This window comes from Antechinus flavipes, chromosome 1 (assembly GCF_016432865.1).
Source record: "Antechinus flavipes isolate AdamAnt ecotype Samford, QLD, Australia chromosome 1, AdamAnt_v2, whole genome shotgun sequence".
Taxonomy (NCBI): Eukaryota; Metazoa; Chordata; class Mammalia; order Dasyuromorphia; family Dasyuridae; genus Antechinus; species Antechinus flavipes.
This window is the reverse complement of record NC_067398.1, coordinates 444,897,090-444,920,935: the sequence shown is the minus strand read 5'-3', so window position 1 is coordinate 444,920,935 and position 23,846 is coordinate 444,897,090. Positions and strand designations below refer to the sequence as shown.

The following is a 23,846-nucleotide window of genomic DNA, read 5'->3' as shown; positions in this document are numbered from 1 at the left end:
TTTTATATTTGGGAAAATATACTACAGCATCAAAACCCATCTGATTATTATTCTGCCTTTTCCTCTTCTTAATAATCAGTAAAACAAAAGGAATATATCTCATCTATCAGTATAACAAAAGGAATATACCTCATCTGTTTTATACTGATCTGCTGGTATGAATGTATGCTATGTTTTATTAGATAACAGTGGAAGAACATAACAGGCATTAAGTGTATACAAAATTAGTCTACCAATAATTATAATTTCAGGAGAATTTTCTTCATTTTAAAGGTAAAAATATCCATTTTATTCCAGAATGCATCACTTTAATGAGAAAAGTTCTCTTTTTGCATGCAGTACTAAGTCTCTTCTCCCACACCCCATTCCACTCCACACTTTTTAAAAATCAAATGGAATAGACAAATTCAAGAGATCACAAATTATTTTGGCCAAATTTTTTGCAAAAGCTTTTAAAAATTCTATCTCAACATTTTATTTGCACACATGTGCGCATGCGCGCACACACACACACACACACACACACACACACACACACATACACACACACACACATATACCTTTATACACATACTTCAGATATATTTGTCAAAGGAATGAGGACAATTCAAGTTCATCTTTTCCACTGTTATTTAGGACCTATGATGTTCTTTGTTTACAAAATGAGGAAAAAAAAAAACACAACAAGGTTTATATTTGCACAAACTCAATGAAAAGTCCAAGAAGTATTGTTGTAGCATGAAAATCAATGAAAGAACAGAGGTTCTCTAATCTATGAAGGAGAATCATAGCTTCAGGATACAGGATTTCCTGCTTTTAGGCAGCCCTGTAAATAGTTTTTGACTATCTTGATTGAGGACTATCAATGGATTTAAGTTGGTATGAAAAGACTGCAACTCAGTTGCAGTTTAGTAGCTAATTTAATATTTTAGCCAAGTTTAGCAATACAGATTAGCTGTAAATTACTGGATACTGTTAACTTTTGGACTTCTAAAGCAGTCATCAGGCTCTATAATAAACCTTTAGTGTTAACAGTTTCCACTCCAGGAATCAGTGATAGAGTTGTTAAACTGTCATTGGTATAGATATCACAAAGATTTTTTGAATTCTGACCAACTCAAATGTCCTATTTTGTTGCCTTTAGATTTCTTTTTTCAGAAAGCTCCTTTCTGAATGTAGTCTTAAACTATTATAATTTCCTAATGACAGATGGTTTCTTCAGATATGACTTCTTTAATATGTACAAATGAACAGAAATTCATAAAGTTCCTTCAGAGTAGTAACAAATAAACAAGATATCTCTGCAGATAACGGATGTACAGAGAGCTGTTGAATACATAAAGTGTCAATCATTAAATATTTAATGAGGAGCAATAAATGTGGCAGTTTACCTATTCTTTACATTTCAATATTACTTTCTGGAGAGTGATAAATCATCAGTAAAAAGAGGATTATCCAAAATTAAGATTGAAAATTATTTTGTATTACCTCTACCTCTATCAAAGGATTATCTACACTGAAGTCATCCACACCAGTATTTTTAACATTGGCATTCTAATTGCTTCATTATGCATGATAACTACATAATGTTTGCCTATATCTATTGTCATAGGTGTTTCTGCAGGTGAGTTCTCAGTAGTCCCTGGGAGTGGATTTTTTTTTTCTCCTAGAAATGGAAGGGCTCCCTTCTGCAATTCATTTCCTTTATTTGTAATGTGTTGCATTTGTTTGTTTGTTTTACTGTATTTTATTTTGTTGGGCAGAACAGCTCTGCCATATTCTAGCAGAAAGTTCCAAGTTCAGCATTACTAGTTTACTATAGGTCAACTGGTTCATTCTATCATTTAATCTTGGGTTGCACTTCATTCATGTTCATGAAAGCCATTTGCTTAACTCAGATCCTGATATGCTAACCACACCCTCTTTTCACCTAGAAATATTTATGAATTGTAAATCTGGAAAGTTGCAGCAAATTAGCTTTCTGTTCTTTAATAAGATAAACTTCAATGTAATGGGTGTTTATCTTAACAGGAGAGATTTTAAGTTATCTTCAACTTTCTTTTTCCCCAGTGAATTATACAAAATAGCTGTACATTTCCCCAATGAATTACCCAAAATGATAGCACAAAACTTGGACAGATTGCTGTCTTGTCTGACAAGGCTCTCTGGCAGAAGTGAGAACATAAAAGTCCAGTAAGGGAAGGGAATATCCCTTCTATTCACAAGTAATCTGGAAGTCAGCTGAAGCTCTAAAAGTCTTCACAGTATTCCCTTCAACAGGCTCTTGTAGGCTGATTTGTATGAGCAGGCTGAAGCTATGACAGAGAGACAGAGTGATAAAGATTTAGAGTTTTGCTGATCTCAAAATAGTCTTTAAAAATGGACTGAATTGCTAGAACCACCTAAAGTTAATATTGATAATACTATCTATGAGGTCATTTCTTTATCATTCTTCTCTATTCTATAAACCATCCCAAATGCAACACACATATACTATATGCATCATGAATTCTGACATTCTGAATCTTCTAAAGCTTTTTGTAAAGCTTCTCCTCCAATTGCAGATCATCTTGACCTGGATCATATACCAACCTTGCACATTCTGGGAGTTCCCTCTCTGGAAGAAAGGTTGTATGTGTGCCTGTTGTACCAATTACAAGTACATTTTTCTTGAGGTCAATATTACATTGATGTCGCTTAAGCATATCCAGGCCCAAAAGCATATCCATAGGTTGCTCCTCTATTATAGAAAAAGAACATGCCAGAAAATCTCCTTCAATCTGAACCTGAGCTAAATGCACCCTACCAATTATCTTCTGAGTTCCCACACCTTTAGCAATCCCTGCCCACCGCTGGTCCACAAGTCTCAATATATTACACCGCACTGCACAAGCCTGGCTCATGATAGTCATCTGAGCACCTGTGTCAACAAAGGCTTTCACAGGATGTCCATTCACTTTACAGTTAATATATAGCATTACTACTTGGCCAAAGCTCTCAGGGGCCTCTTCCATTGCTATGGACATGTTTTCCTCAATGTTTTGTTGCCTGATGGCTTCTTCTATCTTGGCCTGTGCTTCAAGATCAAAGGGGTCAGCTGCAAAGAGGCGAAACGTCTCTTCATCTCTCATTGCTTGGTCTTCTTGTTGTTCTATCAAAACCCTAGTAAATTCCTCAAGGTCCCCACTGAGCAGGGCTTCTGCCAGAGATGGGTTGCGCTCCCTGAGCAGGGCCAATTCATGGGGATTGGAAAGGAACGTATCTCGGAGCACGGCAGGATTGTCTGTGACCTGGGGAGTTGAAACCATTTCTGCAAAGCTCTCTGATGACGGTGTGGCTTGCAGGTGCTGGGAGGACGATGTGCCAGGCACGGCTATACTGCTGAAGTCTATCCCTGTGAATTCATCTGGAGAGCCTGGCTCTACATTCTGCAGCTGCCTTAAAATCACTACATCACCATCTTTCAGGCCATAGGACGCCAAGGATCTATGGTTATCTTCCAGAGGGCTCTCTGCAAAGACAATCTGTGCCTCCCCGGCAGGGATGCCAGACTCTACCTCACAGAGCACCCGGAAGTTGTAGAGTTCAAATTCCCGGTCGACCTGAAGGGAGAAGGTCACCTCCGTGGAGTCCCTCCGCACGCAGTACACAGTGAGCTGCATAGCCGGGCCTCCCTGGCCTGGCCTCAGAGGGAGGTTGGGTCCTGCAGGGCCGCGGGGCCTCGCGGCCCCAGCACGGGACCACTTTCCTCAGTCAGTTGAGCATTCAAAGAGCAACTGTCATTGCTAGTGGGGCCGATCCCCATCTGGGAGGCGGAACCCTTCTAACCCCTGGCAAGCCTGGCCGGCTGGCCGGGACAGCTGTCGCAAACCTTGCCGTAAAGGAAAGCGGCCGTAAACAAAGGAGCTACGTCAAGGGAAGCGAGATCTAGTAGCCTTATTCAGAGTTCCCAGCGTGCCTTTGGTCGGCATCTTGGAGTGTGCTGGAGGAGTAAGCGGACTCAGCGCCAGAGTTTCTAATTGTTCACGTTTAATTCCTTTCTTTTTCATATCTTTTGTTTGATTCTAGCCACGTACGATAATAACACACAGCCCTAAAGAGATATAAGATTGACCCTTCGCAAAACCCTTGTGAAAGGGAGGCAACTGAGGCGCCGAGATGTCACCGTGGAATGCCTCCCTTCAGATCCCCCCTTAATCGCATGGCCTTTCCCTGGTTTGCCCTATCTCTGGCCCCCTTTCCAAGCGGTTCTGGCCCTTAATCATTTAATTCATCGTTTCTATATTTATATCAAAGGACCTTGAAGGCAGACACTGGTTCATGCTTTCTTTTGCTTTTTACCTTTGGATTCCTCACATTTTGCACAGTGGTTGTCATATATAAGAATTTATTCTTGGAATGATTGGCTTTGACTTGGTTCACAGTCCCACAATAATTAAATACGGGAGCCTGGGTTTGAGTAATAACAAAGATTTAAAGATGGAAGGGAAAGCAGAACACACCTTAATCCAATCCCTTGATTTTATAGAGGAAGAGACTGAGATTCACTGAGATTAACTGATTTACCAAATCAAAATGTCAATAGTGGAATTTGAACCCTTATTCTCAGATTACAGGTCAGCTTCTTCTTCTTCTTCTTCTTTTCCCCTGATTCTACAGTCTTTCCAGTTGTAATTTTTGAAGAATGCAAATAATAACTTTTTTGGGGAAGTCTCTGTTGACAAATTTGTCTAGAGGATCTGGGAAGAGCATCTGCATTGCCGTATTCCAGAGAGTGTTTATGTAGACTAAATGAAAATATTAAAGTCTATCACAGATTTTTGGCAAATGTTCCTGATATTATCTATTCTTGGGTTTTAAGATTTCAAATGAAGGTTTAAGGGTACTTGCATAGGTAATTTTTCTGCTAAATGTTTATTTGGGCAATTTCATTACTCCAGCCACTAAACTTTTGTCTCTTTCTTACATCGAATATGATTTCTTTCAAATTTGGTTATTTGTGTGACAAATAAAAAGAGGGCTTTCACTAACATCTGGAAATCTATAAGATCAAAGATTTAACTCCAGTAGAAGAACAATCACCAATCAAAATTTAAGATAAAAGGGGATCAAATACATTAACACCTGTATATATATTCATGTTAGCAGTAAAGTTTCATAGTCTTTTGGGCCATCACCAGACAACTAAATACAGCATATTTTTGTTTACATGTCTCCAATCCCACTTTACTTGCTGACTTTTACGAAGCATTTCTGGCAAAAAAAATCCATTAGTGTGTGTATGTGCTCACACCTGCATGTATGTATTATTGGAAGATTCATTGCTTCTAAGAAAAACAACTTTAAATAAAATATTGAATAATTTTTTAAAAACAACTTTTATTGTATAAAGAGGACTGTTAGTTGATACTAATGTGTGTGTTTATGTGTAATTTAAAAATTGAATTTCTATTTTTGTTTATTTGTTTTTTTCATTATGGTCATTTCCTAAGACTGTCTCCCCTCAATATAAAACTAAGTGCATAAGCATACATATCGAATTTTCCTTTTTTTTTTTTATCTTATTGTTTTTATTATTTTTTCTTCCACTTAGTATATTTATTTTTAATACACATTGCTTTAGGAATCATGTTGGGATAGAAAAAAATAGAGCAAAATGGAAAAATCATGGGAAAGAAAAAAATAAAAAAAGAAGTGAACATAGCATGTTTTACATTCATTCTCCACAGTTCTTTTTCTGGATGCAGATGGCATTTTCTGTCCAAAGTCTATTGGGATTGCTTTGGACCATTGAGAAAATCCAAGTCTTTCATAGTTGATCATCAGATATTCTTGCTATTATTATGTACAATGTATTCCTAGTTCTGCTTGTGTCACTCAGCATCAGTTTATGTAATCTTTCCAGGCTTTTCTATAATCAGCTTGTTCATCATTTTTATAGAACAATAATATTCCATTATTTTCATATACCACAACTTTTTCAGTCATTCACCAATTGATGGGTATTTACACAATTTCTGAGTCTTTGCTAACACAAAGAGCACTGCTACTATTCTTTTTGCACATGTGAGTTTTTTCCCCTTTGTTATGATTTCTTTGGAATACACATCTAATAATGGCACTGCTGGATCAAAAGGTATGCACAATTTGATAGCTCTTTGGGCATAGTTTCAAAAATGGTTGGATTATTTACAACTCCACCAATAATGCATTAATATCCCAGTGTTCCTACATCCTCTCCAACATTTATCATTATCTTTTCCTATCATTTTACCAATCTGAGAGATATGAAGTGTTACCTCAGAGTTTTAATTTGCATTTCCTTTATCTAGTGATTTAACACATTTATTCATATGACTACAGTTGGGTTTAATATCATCACCTGAAAATTGTCAATTCATATTCTGTGACCATTTATCAATTGGGAAATGACTTGTATTCTTATAAATTTTACATAGTTCTTTATATATATATATATATTAGAAATGAGACCTTTATCAGCAACACTGTAAAGATTTCCCCCAACTTTGTATTTCCCTTTTAATCTTGTTTCCCTTGCTTTTATTTGTACAAAATGTTTTTAATTTGATGAAAATTCATCTGGAAGAAAAAAAAAAAGGTCAAGAATATCAAGGGAATTAATGAAAAAAAAAATACAAATGATGGTGGCTGAGAAGTACCAAACCTAAAACTATATTATATAATTTGAGAGGATCTGGGAGATCTGGAGCAGCTTCTTGTCTTTATTCTGCCATCTTGGTTCCACCCATGAAAGAGCTAACTTTCCTTTTTAATAAAGAAAACCAGTTAAGGCAGCCCAACAAACAAGTCTGACAAAATATATTGCAATCTACACCTTTTCCCTAGAGTCCAGATTTATTAAATGAAGGATGAAATAGATGACTTCTGAGGTTCTTTGCAGCTCTAAATGCTATGTAAGAAATGATAAGAACTCATCATCAGTTAGGTCTAAATATATTTCTCACAAAATCTAAATATATCAGTGAACATGATGTAGATGAAGATAATAGAGTGATTAAATGATGAATAAAAGCAGCTTTATTAAAATTGAAAGGCAACTTTATAATGAACATATTTTATTGTGGCAAATTTTCAGTGATTATTTTTCAGTTTATATTATTTTCCTCTCAAAGATATCTCATTCTAGGAGTGTAAACTATATTTATTTTTCAATTTATATTTTTTCCTTTCAAAGATATCTCATTCCAGGAGTTCAAATTATATATAGACCAATAGTGTAACTTGAACACTGATGGAATGGTATTTACTGGTTAATTGAATTTTATGGTGAATTCAGGGTCGATCAGATGCCTTTCTATTTTAACCTTTTAAAATGAAAATCATTTTTAAATGTATTAGCTAACTTAACTGCCTTAATAAATGAAATTTAGCAAAAATATTTCAATATTTCTTCAACAAATGATTGTAGTCTATCAGGTAATCATTTTAATTAGTAATGCTTCCCTCCTGTTTTCCCCTTTTTTTATTTCTTTGTTTTTATTTGATAAAGCTTGAAACTAAGATCATATATCCTCTATGAAAGTCTTCAGAAAGGCTGAATGATTATTTTTCAGGTATATCATTGTGGTTTGTGTGTGATTCTGAAGGTCCTTTCCAACTCTCAAAACTTCTGATTCTTTAACAGATTTTGATTATGAATTATTCTCACCAGATATGTTATCACAGTATCACCTAATCTATTCAAATTTCACTGCCAAGTTTTTCTAATATTACAAGTTGAAGGGAAAGGCATTCAAGGACTTATGAAATCCCTTATAATACGTCTTGTGGGCTCTTATTCACTTGTGTTTTATATCTCCTGTGCTGTATGTCTCCATTGCCTATTCATGTTTCTATTAAATGTCTTGTCTTTAGTAGATTATGGATGAATATTTTTTGTTGTTGATTATAAGTAAGGTTTTTCTATTAAATATATTCCTTATTCTAGTTTCTTTTTTGTACATTTACTGCCTAAAAAGTCAAGTGCTAAAAAAATCCATTTAATTTAATTTCTTTAGGTTTTAGTTAGCTGAAATTTAGTGCTTTCTGAATTTTCTCTGCCCAATAAAATTTTAAAATCAGCTAATGGAACTACTAAGATTGCAACAATAGAGTTTTAAACAAGGGAAAGAATGCTCCATATTGAAAATAATTGTTTTCAATAGCATTTTTCCCCTATTTCATCTCTGCCATTACAAACTGAAAAGATGAAGTATTTGAAAGGCCTTGAAAGAATGTGGAGCTGCTTTTAATGTTTTCCTATTGAAAATACAGAATGATAGAATTTTAGAGCTAGAAAGATGATCTATATCCTCCAGTTCATTTAGTTCAAAAACTCAGGCTTAGTGAAGGGAATTTCTTGAGGTTCATACTGATAGTCAAGCACAAAACCCATATTTGCCTAAGGTTTTTATTGTTTAGTTTTTCTTGGGGGAAAAAAACAAACAACTAAATAGCCCCAACTTTTTGTTTATAATTTTGTTTTTTATATCATCTTTACTTCTGAAAGCATGATTTTCCTCACTCTGACCCCGTGAGAAACTGGCTTTAATGGATTTTTACAAGAAATGTGATAAAAGTAGTTAAAAGAAAACCAACAAATATATCAAAGTTTGCAACCATATTCATTAGCTCATTATTCAGAGGGGAAGATGTCCATTTTCTCAATTTCAGGGCAGGGATAAATGTTCAACATAATTGCACAATTCTTAGTTTCCCTATGTTTTTCTCATTAAAATAGCATTTTCAAGTTGAATAAGACTTTGGTGGCCTTTCATTCCAACCAATAACTCTGTAAGAATATTGCCTTAGACATTTTTAAATGTCCAGCAAATCTTTTCTTTGAAAGACCAAGGGTGGTAGAATTGAAGCTTTGACTCAAAAGTCAAAGGACTTGTGTTCAAATCCTGCTTCTGTTTTTATTTCCTGTACAACCTGGGATACTTTACCTGACCTTTCTCAATTTTAATTTCCTATTTGTTAAAAGAGGGAGTAGTACTTGTTAATAGAGTTCCCTCTATCTCTTAATCTTTGATCCTAATACATTTAGTATGAGTCTATAATAATTTAAAACAATATATTTCATATTGTATAGCTCTTATTAGTATTTTTTCTTTACATTAATGCATAATAAATCTGGCTTTTTTTGTAACTTTCTTTGGTTGCTTCTAATAATCTAGGACCAAACAAAGCAACTCTAATCCCTTTGCCATATATTTAGAGCTATCTTATCATGTGCTCTTTCCTCTTTCCCATTTTCTCCAGGCTGAATATAATACTAATAGTCCCATCCTGCAATCCTTCACCAACCAAATAGTTCTCTTCTGGATGTTCCTTTGTTAATTCATGTCTTTCCTAATTACATAGTACCCAGAACCATACTCTAGATATGGTCTGGCTTCCTTGCCTCATAAATATTATTGGGAAACATTAATATTTTTTCTCTTAGTATTCTAGCATTTGGGGCCCTCCATTATATAGACAATATTAGTGAACTTTTTGTTTCACTTTTGTCTTTTTATCTGTTATCAGTGTCTAGCATTGAAGAGATAATAAATGTTAATTGATTAATTGAAATGCAATATATCTAATTTCTGTAGTTTGCAGGAGTTTGCTATTTAAAAAAAATAATGGCTAGCATTTGAAAGGATGCTTAAGCCCAGAAACTGGGAAGTTGATTTTTAATTGGAACAGAAATATTTTACTTGAAAAGAGAAATTTCTTTCTTGTAAACCCTTCCTACAAGAACCAAGCTTTACCTAAAGAGTCAGATTTTAATGACTGGAAGAGACCTCTGAGAATGTCCTATGCAACCTTTCCCTGATGTATATATCACTTCTCCTATAAATTTTTTCTCCAATTCAGTTGCAACCAAGGAGCTATCAGCAGGTGAAGCACAAAGTTATAGGGAAAGCTGGCTAAAACACAAAGGTAATATGCTCAGGAAAGTGAGTGAATAATAGTATAATTTCCTGGACATCCTCTTGTCTCTGGACTTTTCCTATATGATATCTGGCATTTTTCTCTTGCATCTAACTTCATGTCAGGGAATCCATCTATATCTTCTGTTCCCCATAATACTATGTTTTTACTATGAATTAATTTTCTGGCCAGCCCTCTTCCTAGACCCACCTGGACTTGGTTGGTCCAGGAATGGAAAAGTAAATATACAATATCAATTACACTCTGATTTTCTTGAAGCCTTCCAGTACAAGTAACCCTGATAGTATTTTTCATTTTCATATGTTTCAAAATGTTATAGTGTCATTTCTTATATGGAACAGAATTTCTCCCTGTCATTTGAACAGCTACAGTTGATTAACAGATTTGTATTCAACTTGAATGTGAATAATAAAATAGCTATGATTGGTGTCCAAATGTCCAACTTTGTTTTGTTTTGCTTTTCATTTGAGTTCTATTAATTTAATGAAATAAAAAGACCTTATCCTAATGTAGTCTAAAATTCTAAATTATAATTGGAGCTGTTAATACTGATTTACTTAAATACATTTGCTAGGATAGAAGAATTTTGTGAGTAATTTAAACACATTGTAAACAACTTTCCATTTAACATTCACTGTGAAAGAATAAAATTAAATTGATATATCAATCATCTTTTTTGTAATTGTGGAAATAACTATTGTGCATATTTATTTAAAAAGCAACAAAGACATTTTGTTGCATAAGAAAAAATTGGGCATACTGAAAATCATCTTGAAAACTGCAAAATTCGGAAAGAACAGTAAAGGATGGTGTTTTAGCTGACCTCTAACAGCAAAGTTAGCAAATGATTATACAAAGTCTTAACTGATATGAGTCAACATTGCTAAAAAGAAAAAGAGCTAAGAGCAAAGATCAATAATCAATCTTGCAATAGCTGATGACTTCTATCTTGATTAGAAACATAAAATCATAGTAAGAGGCTTTACTTGTTCCTTTCTTCTTTATTTTTTGTGTGATCTAAGAATACTGAAATTATTAGAAAGAATGCAAGAACTAATAAATCAATTCAGATAAAAGTGGATTATGATGCCTGCACAAGTAAACCAAAATTGTTCTTTACAACTTAGTAAGACCTTACAGAATTTGTATCCATTGGTATAGACCACGAGAACCTAGGATCATCCCCACACTACAATTAGACATCAGAATAGAATATTAGGATTTTTTTTGTTATTTAGTCATTTCAATATTATTTGACTCTGTAACCCCTTTTTGTTTTGTTTTGCTTTTGTCAAAAATACTGGAATTATTTTCTTCTCCAGCTTATTTTACATTTTACATATGAAGAAACTGAACCAAACTCTGTTAAGTGACTTGCTTAGAGTCACACAGCTAAGAAGTGTCTCAGGCCAGATTTAAACTCAAGATGTGTTTTTCTGACACCAGATCTAGCACTCTATGCACTGTGCCACCCAGCCACTCCAGAGCATCAATCTAGACATATTTATAATTTACCATATTATTGTATCTGTTTGTCTCAATGTAAACATAAAGTGTGAGGAAGGGTATATTTTGCTAGGAATCCCTTAAGGTGTATTCTCCAGGTTCATGGAGTTTCTGTTTTTGCACCTGCCTTATCTATCTCTGTGCCGAAGCAAATATTGCTATTCATTTGAGGGTAGCAGGCTAAAATAGCAACAGCAGGTTATTTCTTGCTAATTGAGAGATAGCCCCACATTTAATCTCACAAATTGTCATCAAAGCTCCAGGTTTTCAAGTGTTCTTGAAGATTTAAAAGAGTTAACTGGCTTATACCCCAAAGAGATACTAAAGAAGGGAAAGGGACCTGTATGTGCCAAAATGTTTGTGGTAGCCCTGTTTGTAGTGGCTAGAAGCTGGAAAATGAATGGATACCCATCAATTGGAGAATGGTTGAGTAAATTGTGGCATATGAACGTTATGGAATATTATTGTTCTGTAAGGAATGACCAGCAGGATGAATACAGAGAGGACTGGCGAGACTTACATGAACTGATGCTAAGTGAAATGAGCAGAACCAGGAGATCATTATATACCTCAACAATGATACTGTTTGAGGATGTATTCTGATGGAAGTGGATCTCTTTGATAAAGAGAGCTAATTCAGTTTCAATTGATCAAAGATGGGCAGAAGCAGCTACACCCAAAGAAAGAACACTGGAAGATGAATATAAACTGCTTGCATTCTTGTTTTTCTTCCCGGATTATTTATACCTTCTGAATTCAATTCTCCCTGTGCAACAAGAAAACTGTTCGGTTCTGCACATGTATATTGTATCCAGGATATACTGTAACCTATTCAACATGTAAAGGATTGCTTGCCATCTGGGGGAGGGGGTGGAGGGAGGGAGGGGAAAAATCGGAACAGAAGTGAATGCAAGGGATAATGTTGTAAAAAATTACCCTGGCATGAGTTCTATCAATAAAAAGTTATTTTAAAAAAAAAGAGTTAACTGGCTAAGACTCAAGGATATAGGTCATGAACCATGTTTTCCATGTGCATTGCTGGGTTTTGACCTCAGTTATAAAAGGCTGTGCCTAAGGCTGGGGGAAACTATTTGTCATAAATATCTCAAGTATAACAAACAGTGATACTGAGACCTTATGATTTTCTAAAGTTATTCAGTCTGCTTAATTTGCTTAATCATAAATATTCTAAGTAAGACATTGAAAGAAAATACTGTTAGCTTAAATTACATACTTGTGAATCTTGGGGATATGGCATGAAAAGGACACAAATAAATCTTTTGGAAAAGTTAAAATAAGTTTATTTTAAACATCTACTAACCTTTTGATATAAAAATGTATAAGGCTATATATGACTATATTTCATAAAAAATTACTGTTTTAATATGTAAGCCAAAATAGTTATAAACTATACTTTAAAAATAATAGCTTTTTATTTTCAAAATAAATATAAAAACAGCCTTCAACATCCACTGCTGCAAAATCTTGTATTCCTAATTTTTTCTCCTTCCCTTTGCCTACCTTCTCCCCTAGAGAGCAAGCAATCCACATGCATTAAACATGTGCAATTTTTCTTTACATATTTCCACAATTATTCTGCACAAGAAAAATCAAAGAAAAAAATGAGAAAGAAAGCAAAAATCATGCAAACAACAAAAAAAGGTGAAAATACTATGTTGTGATCCACATTCACTCCCAACATTCATCTTTCTGGAAGCAGATAGTTCTTCATCACAAGTCCATTGGAACTGGCCTGAATCAATTCACTGCTGAAAAGAGCAAAGTCCATCAGAATTGCTCATTACACAATGATCTCCTGGTTCTGCTCATTTTACTTAGCATTGGTTTATGCAAGATTCTCCAGGCCTTTCTAAAATAATTCTGCTGATTATTTGTTATAGAACAATAATATTCCATAGCATTCATATACCATAACTTATTCAGCTATTTCCCAACTGATGAGTATCTACTCAGTTTCCAGTTCCTGGCCACTACATAAAAGGACTGCTACAAATATTTTTGCACATGTGGGTCCTTTTTCTTTCTTTATGGTCTTTTTGGGATACAGATCTAGTATAAACACTGCTGGATCAAAGGGTATGCACAGTTTGATAATCCTTTGGGCATAGTTCCAAATTGCTCTCCAGAATGGTTGGATCAGTTCACAACTGCAATTAATATCCCAATAATGCATTAGTATCCCAATTTTCCCACATCCTCTCCAATATTTATTATCTTTTTCTGTCATTTTAGCCAATCTGAGAGATGTGTAGTGATACCTCAAGAGTTATCTTACTTGTCATTTTTCTGATCAATTGTGATTTAGAGCATCTTTTCAATGACTAGAAATGATTTTAATTTCTTCATCTGAAAATTGTCTGTTCATATCCTTTAACCATTAACTAACTGGACAATGGCTTGTATTTTTATAAATTTGAATCAATTCTCCATATATTTTAGACATGAGGTCTTTATCAGAATCCTTGGACATAAAATTCTATTCCTTGTTTTCTATTTTCCTTCTAATCTTATCTGCATTGGTTTTGTTTGTGGAAAAAAATTTAATAATATAATCAAAATTACTCATTTTGCATTTCATAATGTACTCTAGTTCTTCTTTGACTACAAATTCCTTCCTTCTCCACAAATCTGAGAGGTAGATTATCCATTGTTTTAATTTGCTTATAGTATCACTTTTTATGTCTAAATCATGAACATATTTTGACTTTATATACCAACATCTTGGTATAGGGTGTTAGGTGTTGGTCAATGCCTAGTTTCTTCCATACTATTTTACAATTGTCCCAGCAATTTTTGTCACACAGTGAGTTCTTGAGTTCTTATCCCAGAAGCTGGAGGCTTTGGGTTTATCAAACACCATATTACTATAGTTATTGGCTATTGTGTCTTTGAAATCTAATTTATTCAACTGATCAACTACTCTATTTCTTAGCCAGTACCAAATGGTTTTGATGACTGTTGCTTTACAATATAATTTTAGGTCTGGTATAGCTAGGCCACTTTCATTTGCATTTTTTTTTCATTTATCCCTATAATGTTCTGGCTGGCTTTCTGGAGGTCCTCCAAATGGGCCTTGGTTTCATTAGAATAATAACCACAAGAATAATCAGGAATAAAGTCCAAAGTCTTTATTATCTCCTTCACAGTGTGTCTCCTTTACCTGAGGTTGGGCTAGGTTTCTGTGGGACCGTCAGATGGACCATGGTCTCAGTGGAGAAATGCAGGATGCAGGACAGCCACCAAAATGTAAGGAGATGGAATGTCTCTCTTCCAATCCTTGTTGGCTCATATACCTTATTGTAATTACATCATTACAGCATACTTAGAGAACCATTATATCACCATGCTAAGTACTAAGTATATATGTAAACTAGATAACCATTGTCTCATTAATTCCTCTGAGTTAACACTTTATCTCAAGTACACTTCTGCAGAGTTCTGGCTCTCTACATCTCCAGTTTTCTTTTGTTTTAGAACACAGGTGATCATGCCCTCCCTGACTTCTCAGAAAAGGGGGTGAAAATACCAAAAAGGAGGTGATCACATCCTCCCCGACATCTCAGGAAGGGAGATGAAAACACCAAAGGGAAATGGGGAGTCAAACCAGATTTTGTTAGTGGGTTTCTGAAAGATCTCACTTGAAATAGCTATACATAAATCAGCATGGGAAGTATTACACAAACACATAGTAATATAACACAATCTAGTAGTGATGGCTCTCCTGCTGGCACAGGCTTGGTGTGGTGCAACAAACATGAATTATACATGCAAGTAGTGATATGACAAATAATATGAATCAACATGGTATTGGAAAAGATTTCCATGAGTCCTAGAAGGAGGGTATATAAATAATAATCACACATATACCTCCTTCAGCAGCCTGAGAGTCCAAAACCAATCTATTACTTCACGTGTTAGGTAATCCAATGCTTCCTGATGGTTTTCAAGTCCTGCAACAATCTTATCATGTTTCAGGGAATCCAATGATTCCTGAAGGTATTGAAGTTCCATAACAGTCTTAACAATTTTTGATGTTCATGAGTCAATTGTCATACACATTGAGTTAACAGTAATGCTTTTTCAGTGACACATGTAGTCAGAGATGGAACTACCCAATGTTTCTTGAGTTTTCTCCTTTGTTTCAATATTTTTGTCTTTTTCTGTCTCTTTCCAATGGTCAAGGAGAATATGGCTCATTGGCACCCATCTTATTCCTTCTCCATCTGTAGAAATACAAGTAAACCCTCTCCCCCAAGCAGTTAACCTATCTGGCCCCTTTCATTCACCACTTTTTGAATCTCTCCACATTACCTGGCAATTATATTGGAGTTGCTCACAGTGGACACTGTACTTCTGTCAGATTATAAAAACTGTATTCTCCCCAATTGTAATCCCGTTCTCCCATCAGATTGCTTTTTGGCTGATTGATTATGTCAGAGTACTGAACTTCTAAAGACTCTCTGTGTATAAGCTCAGCTGCCATCATGCCCTATCTGTTTTTTTTCTTGGAGCCCTGGAGCTCTGCCTCTTGTTTCCCTGAGTAAATCTACATTCTGAGACCCAATGGAAGCCTCTGGACACAGAGTTTTGGGTCTTGTTTTTTCACCCTGTCTTCTCACTCTATCTCTATGTTAACATTGAGCTTTTAGATGCCCTTCTTTACCACACTGAAAGCACTGATGAATCTCTCTGAAAGTCCCTTTCCAAAAAGGACCCTGTTTTCCCATGTTCTGCAGCATAGCCTGGGTATAAAAAGCATCTGTGCCCACTGTGGCACAGCGTCTTATGATCTCCTCTAGAGGAGCATCTTTGTGTAGTCTTAGTATAATTCTTCTACAAACTTCATTAGCTTTTCTCTAGCAAGTTGTTTTTATCATTATTCCTGTTGCTGCATTTTCACCAATAGTTTGTATGATAGCTCTCTGCAGACGTCCCATGAAATCAGCAAAGGGTTCATTTGGACCTTGCTCAATTTTCATGAAGACTTCCCCTTATCTTGTTTTCCTGGGAGGGGGCCCCATGCTTTGATAGCAGCAGCAGCAGTTTGCTCATATGCTATCAAAGGGTAATTAATCTGCACTAAAGTGTCTACTTAATGACTTATACCTGCTAATTGATCAAAGATGATTAACTCCAATTTGCCTATTTCATTGGTCTTGTATGCTACAGAGTTCACTATACTCCCAAAGCCACAACAAGTTTTGTCCAGATTCTAAATATGTCCTTGCTATAGATTTCCAATCACTAGGTGTTAAAATTTGAAAAGACAAATTCTCTAATACCACCTTAACATAAGATCATGTAGCCCCATAAAGATTGCAACCCCTTTTCAGATCTTTGTTAATATCCAGATCAAAAGGAAATTCAAATTTCCAGATCAAAATCAAATTCTTCAGTCACAGGGTATGCTTTTATTCTTAAATCAGGTATATTCTGTCCTTTTTTAGCTTTAACTAGTGTCTTTTTTAATGGTGTCATAGGGGTAAACAAAGCTGCTTCATGAATGGTGTTGATTGTGTCACTGCCTCTCCCACTCCTCATCCTCCCTCCTCCCACGAAGGGGAAATTAAGGGGGGTAGGTCAGGAGATGGGGAACCCCATAATGGATTCTGCTATGAAGCACCACATTCCTTAAATTCATCAGCATTGTACTTAAAACTCCTTTCTTGTCTAATTCTTCATGGTTTTCAGCTACTTTGTCAATACCATCCCCTCCCTTCTCTTTCTCCTTTTTCCTTATTCTAATACTTATGTAATTCCTTAAAGACAATTATATTATATTGTATACATATAGAATGTTTTTTTTTTATGGAATTGAATCAGGACATTATCCTGTTCAATTAGTTGTTCTCCCACTAGTTTCCACTTCTCTGGCTCTAATTTTTTTCTCTTTAGAGAACCAAGAAGAAACATTGTAATGTAATGTTTCTAAGAGTTCAATATTCTGCTTCCAAGTTACAATCAAACTTTTTTTTTTTTATTAGCTTAACTATTCTTTCTACACACTTCCCTTGGGGTGAGGAAGGTTCTTTTCTAAGCATTTGTCCCAATTCAGCTGACACACTAGTTTAGCCCTTACCAAACTTTAGTTTGCTTGTCTATTTTTGTACTCACTTTGTACTACTTTTGTCAGGGTATCTTCTCCACTGAACTCACCATTATGTCAATAGAACTGCTGAATATTTTTCCATAAAACTAAAACTTAGGTTTATTAATTAGTTCAATGGTTTTCTAGTTTCAATTTTATTAGTCTTTCCTTTGAGTTTCAGAATTTCTATAGTTTAGTATTTAATTAGTGTTTTTTAATGTTCTTTTTCTATTTTTTTTTTTAGTTGCATGCTGAATTCATTGATCTACTCTTTGTATATTTTATTCAGGTAGATATTTACAGATATAAAATTTCCCCTAAAAATTGCTTTGGTTGCATTCCATAGTTTTTTTAAAATAACTTTTTATTGACAGAACCCATGCCAAGGTAATTTTTTACAACATTATCCCTTCCACTCACTTCTGTTCTGATTTTCCCCCTCTCTCCCTCTACCCCCTCCCCCAGATGGCAAGCAGTCCTATACATGTTAAATAGGTTACAGTATATCCTAGATACAATATATGTGTGCAGAACTGAATAATTCTCTTGTTGCAAAGGGAGAATTGGATTCAGAAGATATAAATAACCCAGGAAGAAAAACAAAAATGCAAACAGTTTACATTCATTTCCCAGTGTTCTTTCTTTGGGTGTAGCTGCTTCTGTCCATCCTTGATCAATGGAAACTGAATTAGCTCTCTTTATTGAAGAGATCCACTTCCATCAGAATACATCCTCATACAGTATTGTTGTTGAGGTATATAATGATCTCCTGGTTCTGCTCATTTCACTTAGCATCAGTTCATGTAAGTCTCGCCAATCCTCTCTGTATTCATCCTGCTGGTCATTTCTTACAGAACAATAATATTCCATAACATTCATAAGCCACAATTTAGTCAACCATTCTCCAATTGATGGGCATCCATTCATTTTCCAGCTTCTAGCCACTACAAACAGGGCTGCCACAAATATTTTGGCACATACAGGTCCCTTTCCCTTCTTTAGTATCTCTTTGGGGTATAAGCCCAGTAGAAACACTGCTGGATCAAAGGGTATGCACAGTTTGATAACTTTTTGAGCATAATTCCAAATTGCTCTCCAGAATGGCTGGATGTGTTCACAATTCCACCAACAATGTATCAGTGTCCCTGTTTTCCCACATCCCCTCCAACATTCCGCATTATCTTTCCCTGTCATTCTAGTCAATCTGCCAGGTGTGTAGTGGTATCTCAGAGTTGTCTTAATTTGCATTTCTCTGATTAATAATGATTTGGAGCATATTTTCATATGGCTAGAAATAGTTTTAATTTCTTCATCTGAGAATTGTCTGTTCATATCCTTTGACCATTTATCAATTGGAGAATGGCTTGATTTCTTATACATTAGAGTCAATTCTCTATATATTATGGAAATGAGGCCTTTATCAGAACCTTTGACTGTAAAAATGTTTTCCCAGTTTATTGTTTCCCTTCTAATCTTGTCTGCATTAGTTTTGTTTGTACAAAAACTTTTCAATTTGATATAATCAAAATTTTCTATTTTGTGGTCAAAAGTGATCTCTAGTTCTTCTTTAGTCATAAATTCCTTCCTCTTCCACAGGTCTGAGAGGTAAACTATCCTATGCTCTTTCAATTTATTTATAATCTCATTCTTTATGCCTAGGTCATGAATCCATTTTGACCTTATCTTGGTATACAGTGTTAAGTGTGGGTCAATGCCTAGTTTTTGCCATACTAATTTCCAATTTTCCCAGCAATTTTTGTCAAATAATGCATTCTTATCCCCAAAATTGGGGTCCTGGGGTTTGTCCTGTAACGTAATACTTTTCTTAGAATTTGGATGTTCTATTACTTGGTGCATATAAATTTAGTATCATTCCTATTTTATTGTTTATGGTACCCTTTAAGAAATGTAATTTCATTCCTTATCTTTTTTAATTAGGTCTATGTTTTCTTTTGCTTTATCTGAGATCAGAATTGCTGACCCTGAATTTTTTTTGCTTCAGCTGAAGCATAATAAATTCTGCTTCAGTCTTTTATACTTTTACTCTGTACATATCTCTCTGTGTCAAATGTATTTCTTGTAAATAACATGTTGTGAGATTCTATTTTTTAATCCACTCTTCTATAGGCTTCTGTTTTATTGGAAAGTTCATTCCATTCACATTCACACTTATGATTATGAGCCCTTATTTCCTTCCATCCTATTCCCCCTCCCCCCTTAACATTTTTGTTCTCTCTTTCCACCCTGTTCCTCCTTAGGAGTGTTTTGTTTCTAACAACCCACCCACTATGTGCCCTATCTTCTATCAAATTCCCTCCCTTTTCTTAGCCTTTTCTCCTGGTGTTTCTGTTCTCCCTTCCATCAAGGCCCTCCCTTTTCTTTCTCCTTTCTTTCCCTACTTCTTTATATGTTAAGGTAAATTTTTATCCCAACTGAATGATTCAGTTATTCCCTCCTTGAGCCAAACTGATGAGATCAAACTTCAGGCAATGGTCATCCCTGTCCCTTCTTTCCCTCAATTGTAATAGACCTGTTGTGCCTCTTCATGGGATGTAATTGGTTCCATTATACCTCCCCTTTCCTCTGCTTATATAAGTACAATAGTTGTTCCACCCCTTAATGTCTTTTTCTTTGATATCATCACATCCCAGTCCATTTACAACCATACCTTCCAACTATGTATGGCCCCTCTAACTGCCCCAATAACAAATTCAGCTCTTAAGAGTTACAGATGTAATTTTCCCATCTATGAATGTAAACACTTTAACTTTTAAATAATATAATCCTTATTTATTTTTTGGTGCTTCCCTTGAGTCCTATGTTTCAAGATCAAAATTTCAGATTAGTTCTAGTTTTTCAAAAAGAAATGATTGAAAGTCTTTTACTTCATTGAAGAAGCATCTGCTCCTATGAAAAATAATGCTCATTCTCACTGGTTGTAATCAGAATTATCAGAATATGGTAATTCAGCCCCTATGATCTCTTATTGTAAAAACTGCCAGATCCTGGATAATCCTGACTGTTGCTCTTTGATGCCTGAATTTTGTTTGTCCGCTTAGTTTTTCCTTTGAGATTATAGTTTTGGAGTTTTGTCATAATGTTCCTTAAAGTTTTCTTTGTGGAATCTTTTTCTGAAGGTGAGATCTCTTTCTGAAGGTGATTGATGGATTCTATTTCCTCCTCTTTTTCTAGTAAATCAGGGCAGTTTTCCTTCATGATCTCTTGAAGTTTGCCATCCAGGCATTCATATAGATCAATAATTTTTAAATTGTCTCTCCTGGATTTATTTTCCAAGTAGATTGTTTTTCAAATGAACTTGTGATCAGTGATAGTAGTCCTTTGTATTCTAGTATCATAGAAAGGAATGACAAACTACTAGCTAGAATGCTTAAGTGCATATGATGCTGATCACTAAAGTGGGTGAACCATGAATTTTCATGCAATGAGTTGAAAACTTTCATTATGAAAGGACATTTCTTGTAATGGAATTTGACAGATTGTTCAATGGATAAAACACTGGGCCTGAAGTAAGGAAGACCTTATTTCAAATCTGACCTCTGACATTGGCTGTATGAGCCTGGCAAATAATTTAATTTGTGTGCCCTAATTCATTAGAGAAAAAAATGGCAAAGCATTCCAGTATCTTTGTTAAGCAGACCCCATGGACAGTATGGGCATGCTATGGTGCATGGGATCACAAAAAGTCAGACATGATTAAAAAATTGAATAATAATAATAATGAAACTTGAAATATCTTGCCAGTTGTAGACAAGAGTTTCAAAGTTTTGTTTTATTTTTTTAACCATACAATATATTTCTGATCTGTGAAGGACAATCATTAAAAAAAAAAAAAAACTTAATAAAATTTGAAGTGAAAAGTTACAGCACCCAAAGTAATTGGGAAAAAAGCAAGCAAGTACAATAACCAAATAATCAATAAACAATAACCAAAAAACCTCCCAAAACAAATAACTTCAGTACTTATATCTAATACAAATAAAAGTAGCATAATATCATAAAGGATTTTTTAAGGGAGATGCACATACTTAGAATGGAATTTTGAAAAAAAATTAAAAAGTACTTTTGAGATTGATGGCAAATTAGCAAAATAAATTATACCAAAAAAGTAATTCCAAGAAAAGCTATCCTCATGTTATGAAAGCATTCTCACACAGCATTTAACAAATTTTAAAAATATTTCTTCCTTGTATTCATGAGTTTATGTAGTGATTGTTACAATAAAATTAATAGAGTAATACTGGTGTCATCAAGGAATACCCCTAAGGATAGTCAATAAACATCATGATATCAGAAGGACATTGAGAGAATTATTGAAAATCTGTAAAGCCACTGGAAAATTAGATATCTATCTAGCTGATGCACACAGTAGAAAATTTGAATTCCTAAAAGCCCCATTAAAAGGATACTAAAAAAAAAAAACATTCACAAAACAAAAGCCTATGAGAAATTCTAGTTTATCTTAGCAGTTTCAAGAAAATAAAAATAGCAAGGCACTATCGGATTCAAGAAACACAAAGAAAAAAATAAACTACTAAATGTAACTTTAAATATAGAGATATTAAAGTTTTTATAAGTAAAGAAAAAGTGAGAGAAAATATAAGAATATGGAAAATTTTTGTTTGTCTACAAGGTAATAAAAAGTCAGACATGAAAAAAAATGCAGGTTGAATCAAATAAGACCCTCTCTCTCAAAAAAAAAAAAAAAGCCTTACACACTTTAACATTGTAGAAGTTGAATGAAACTCTCAGCTCTTTAAAATTAGAAATCAGCAGAATAGGGTGCAGATGATTTACTCTACTTTAAGACACCTTTGCTGCTGGAGAAAGGAAAGAAATCCCTATCCTGCATTCTACCTCCCAAGGCAAAGTTATTCTATCCTACAAATGAAGTTCTTTTACATATTGCTTTCCTTTTTTATGTCCACAAATGACTGTTTTGACTACCTCTGTAGAGTGGGTAACTTTTCAAGGCCACAGGTATCTAGCGAAAAATACTTGTCAGCTAGCTGTTAGTTAGCTGTTCTACAATTCCATCAAGTTTGGTGCATGAATCAACCAATCTTCACACTTCATTAAGAACTAATAGAGTGTAAACACTTTTTAATACTTGTTTTATTGGCTCAATACTTTATTGTCTCTATCACTTCCTCCTTACATCTTATAATTTCATCAAGTGGACTGGGAGAAACTCCAGTTGATTTGAGGTTATCTGATCAACTCTCCTTCATTAGGCTTTATGCCTAATTTTATGCCCTCAATAAAGTGATCTGGAGGATATTATGTTTTGTATATCTCCTGTTTTGAGTAATATAATAGTGATTTGGGAGGGAGTACTTAAAATTGTTCCACTGAATATCTCCTAAATGCCTTTTTCTTCTAAAGAATCTCAGTAAAAGCCATGTATTTAATTTCTTAGATAATCTTCCAAAGAATTTTGGTGAGATTTCATTTATTTCCAAATGAATGTTTGAGGAAAAAAAATAAAACAAAAACAACTTAATGAAAATAATGGGTGAGCTGGCCCATTCTTACAAATGTTCTGTTCTGCGTGTATTCAAACTCTTGTAGGTTCCAGAGACTGTACAGATATTTTATGAATATTTCCAGTTCACTTACTGTATAGTAAAGAATTGAATATTCGTTCAAAATGATACCAAAGAAAGGCCAAAGAAGGTTCTCTTTCTTTCCTAAAGGCAAACAAAGAGGAGCTACCAGGGGTCTCTGAGTCAAGGAGGTGCCTTAAAGCCTATATGAAGCTAGGAGGGTATGATTCTCTACCTGCTTCTGTTTCTCTTGTATCCATTATTTACTATTTCAAAGTAAAGAAATATTGGGAGTAAGTGCAACCTAGTGAACTTTGAAAAGTCAGAAGTCTCTTCTAGACTTAGCTGGCAGCTAGTGAGGAGCAACTTGCTAAACCTAATGAAATAAGAGATGAAAGGTGGCCAAAGAAAGGCTTGTACAAAAGAAATTTCACCTTCAGAAATAAACTTGGTGGGATGAATGGTTTGTAGTGACTTTCAGTTCAATCAGTAAGTCAAGTCATATTGGGGAGAAGTATGCCTTCTTAAGTATTAAAAATGGGAGTAATACATTTGTTCTTCTTACTCTATCTTCTAAATTCATTAAGGTGCTTAATGTATTCTGGGGAGAACAGAAATCTTTTTAGAGTTAATAATCCCTTTAACAAACAAGGGCACATTCTAAATGAAAGTTGAAACTCATCACTGATTAGGATTTGTGGGAG

General features: G+C 34.7%; 1 protein-coding gene across 2 annotated transcripts; it reads right to left on the bottom strand.

Moving 5' to 3' along the window:
* Nucleotides 1-563: 563 nt before the first annotated feature.
* LOC127543751 (protein DDI1 homolog 2-like) lies at nucleotides 564-3,756 on the bottom strand. Of its 2 annotated transcripts, XM_051970011.1 has the most exons (2): nucleotides 2,593-3,756; nucleotides 564-2,315 (listed from the first exon to the last, which is right to left on the bottom strand). In XM_051970011.1, the coding sequence occupies exons 1-2, from the start codon at nucleotides 3,660-3,662 to the stop codon at nucleotides 2,216-2,218; spliced, it is 1,170 nt and encodes a 389-aa protein (XP_051825971.1). In that variant the 5' UTR covers nucleotides 3,663-3,756; the 3' UTR covers nucleotides 564-2,215. The 2 variants fall into 2 exon arrangements, with proteins under 2 accessions (XP_051825971.1, XP_051825972.1); XM_051970012.1 differs by having other exon boundaries at nucleotides 2,227-3,756.
* Between the last annotated feature and the right edge of the window lie 20,090 nt (nucleotides 3,757-23,846).

Excerpts from the sequence above, each read along its gene's own strand:
- LOC127543751 (XM_051970011.1), bottom strand. The coding sequence starts at position 3,662 with ATGCAGCTCACTGTGTACTGCGTGCGGAGGGACTCCACGGAGGTGACC. Across the intron at positions 2,316-2,592 it reads GAACTCCCAGAATGTGCAAG|CTTCAGCCTGCTCATACAAA; the intron begins GTTGGTATATGA and ends TCTCTGTCATAG.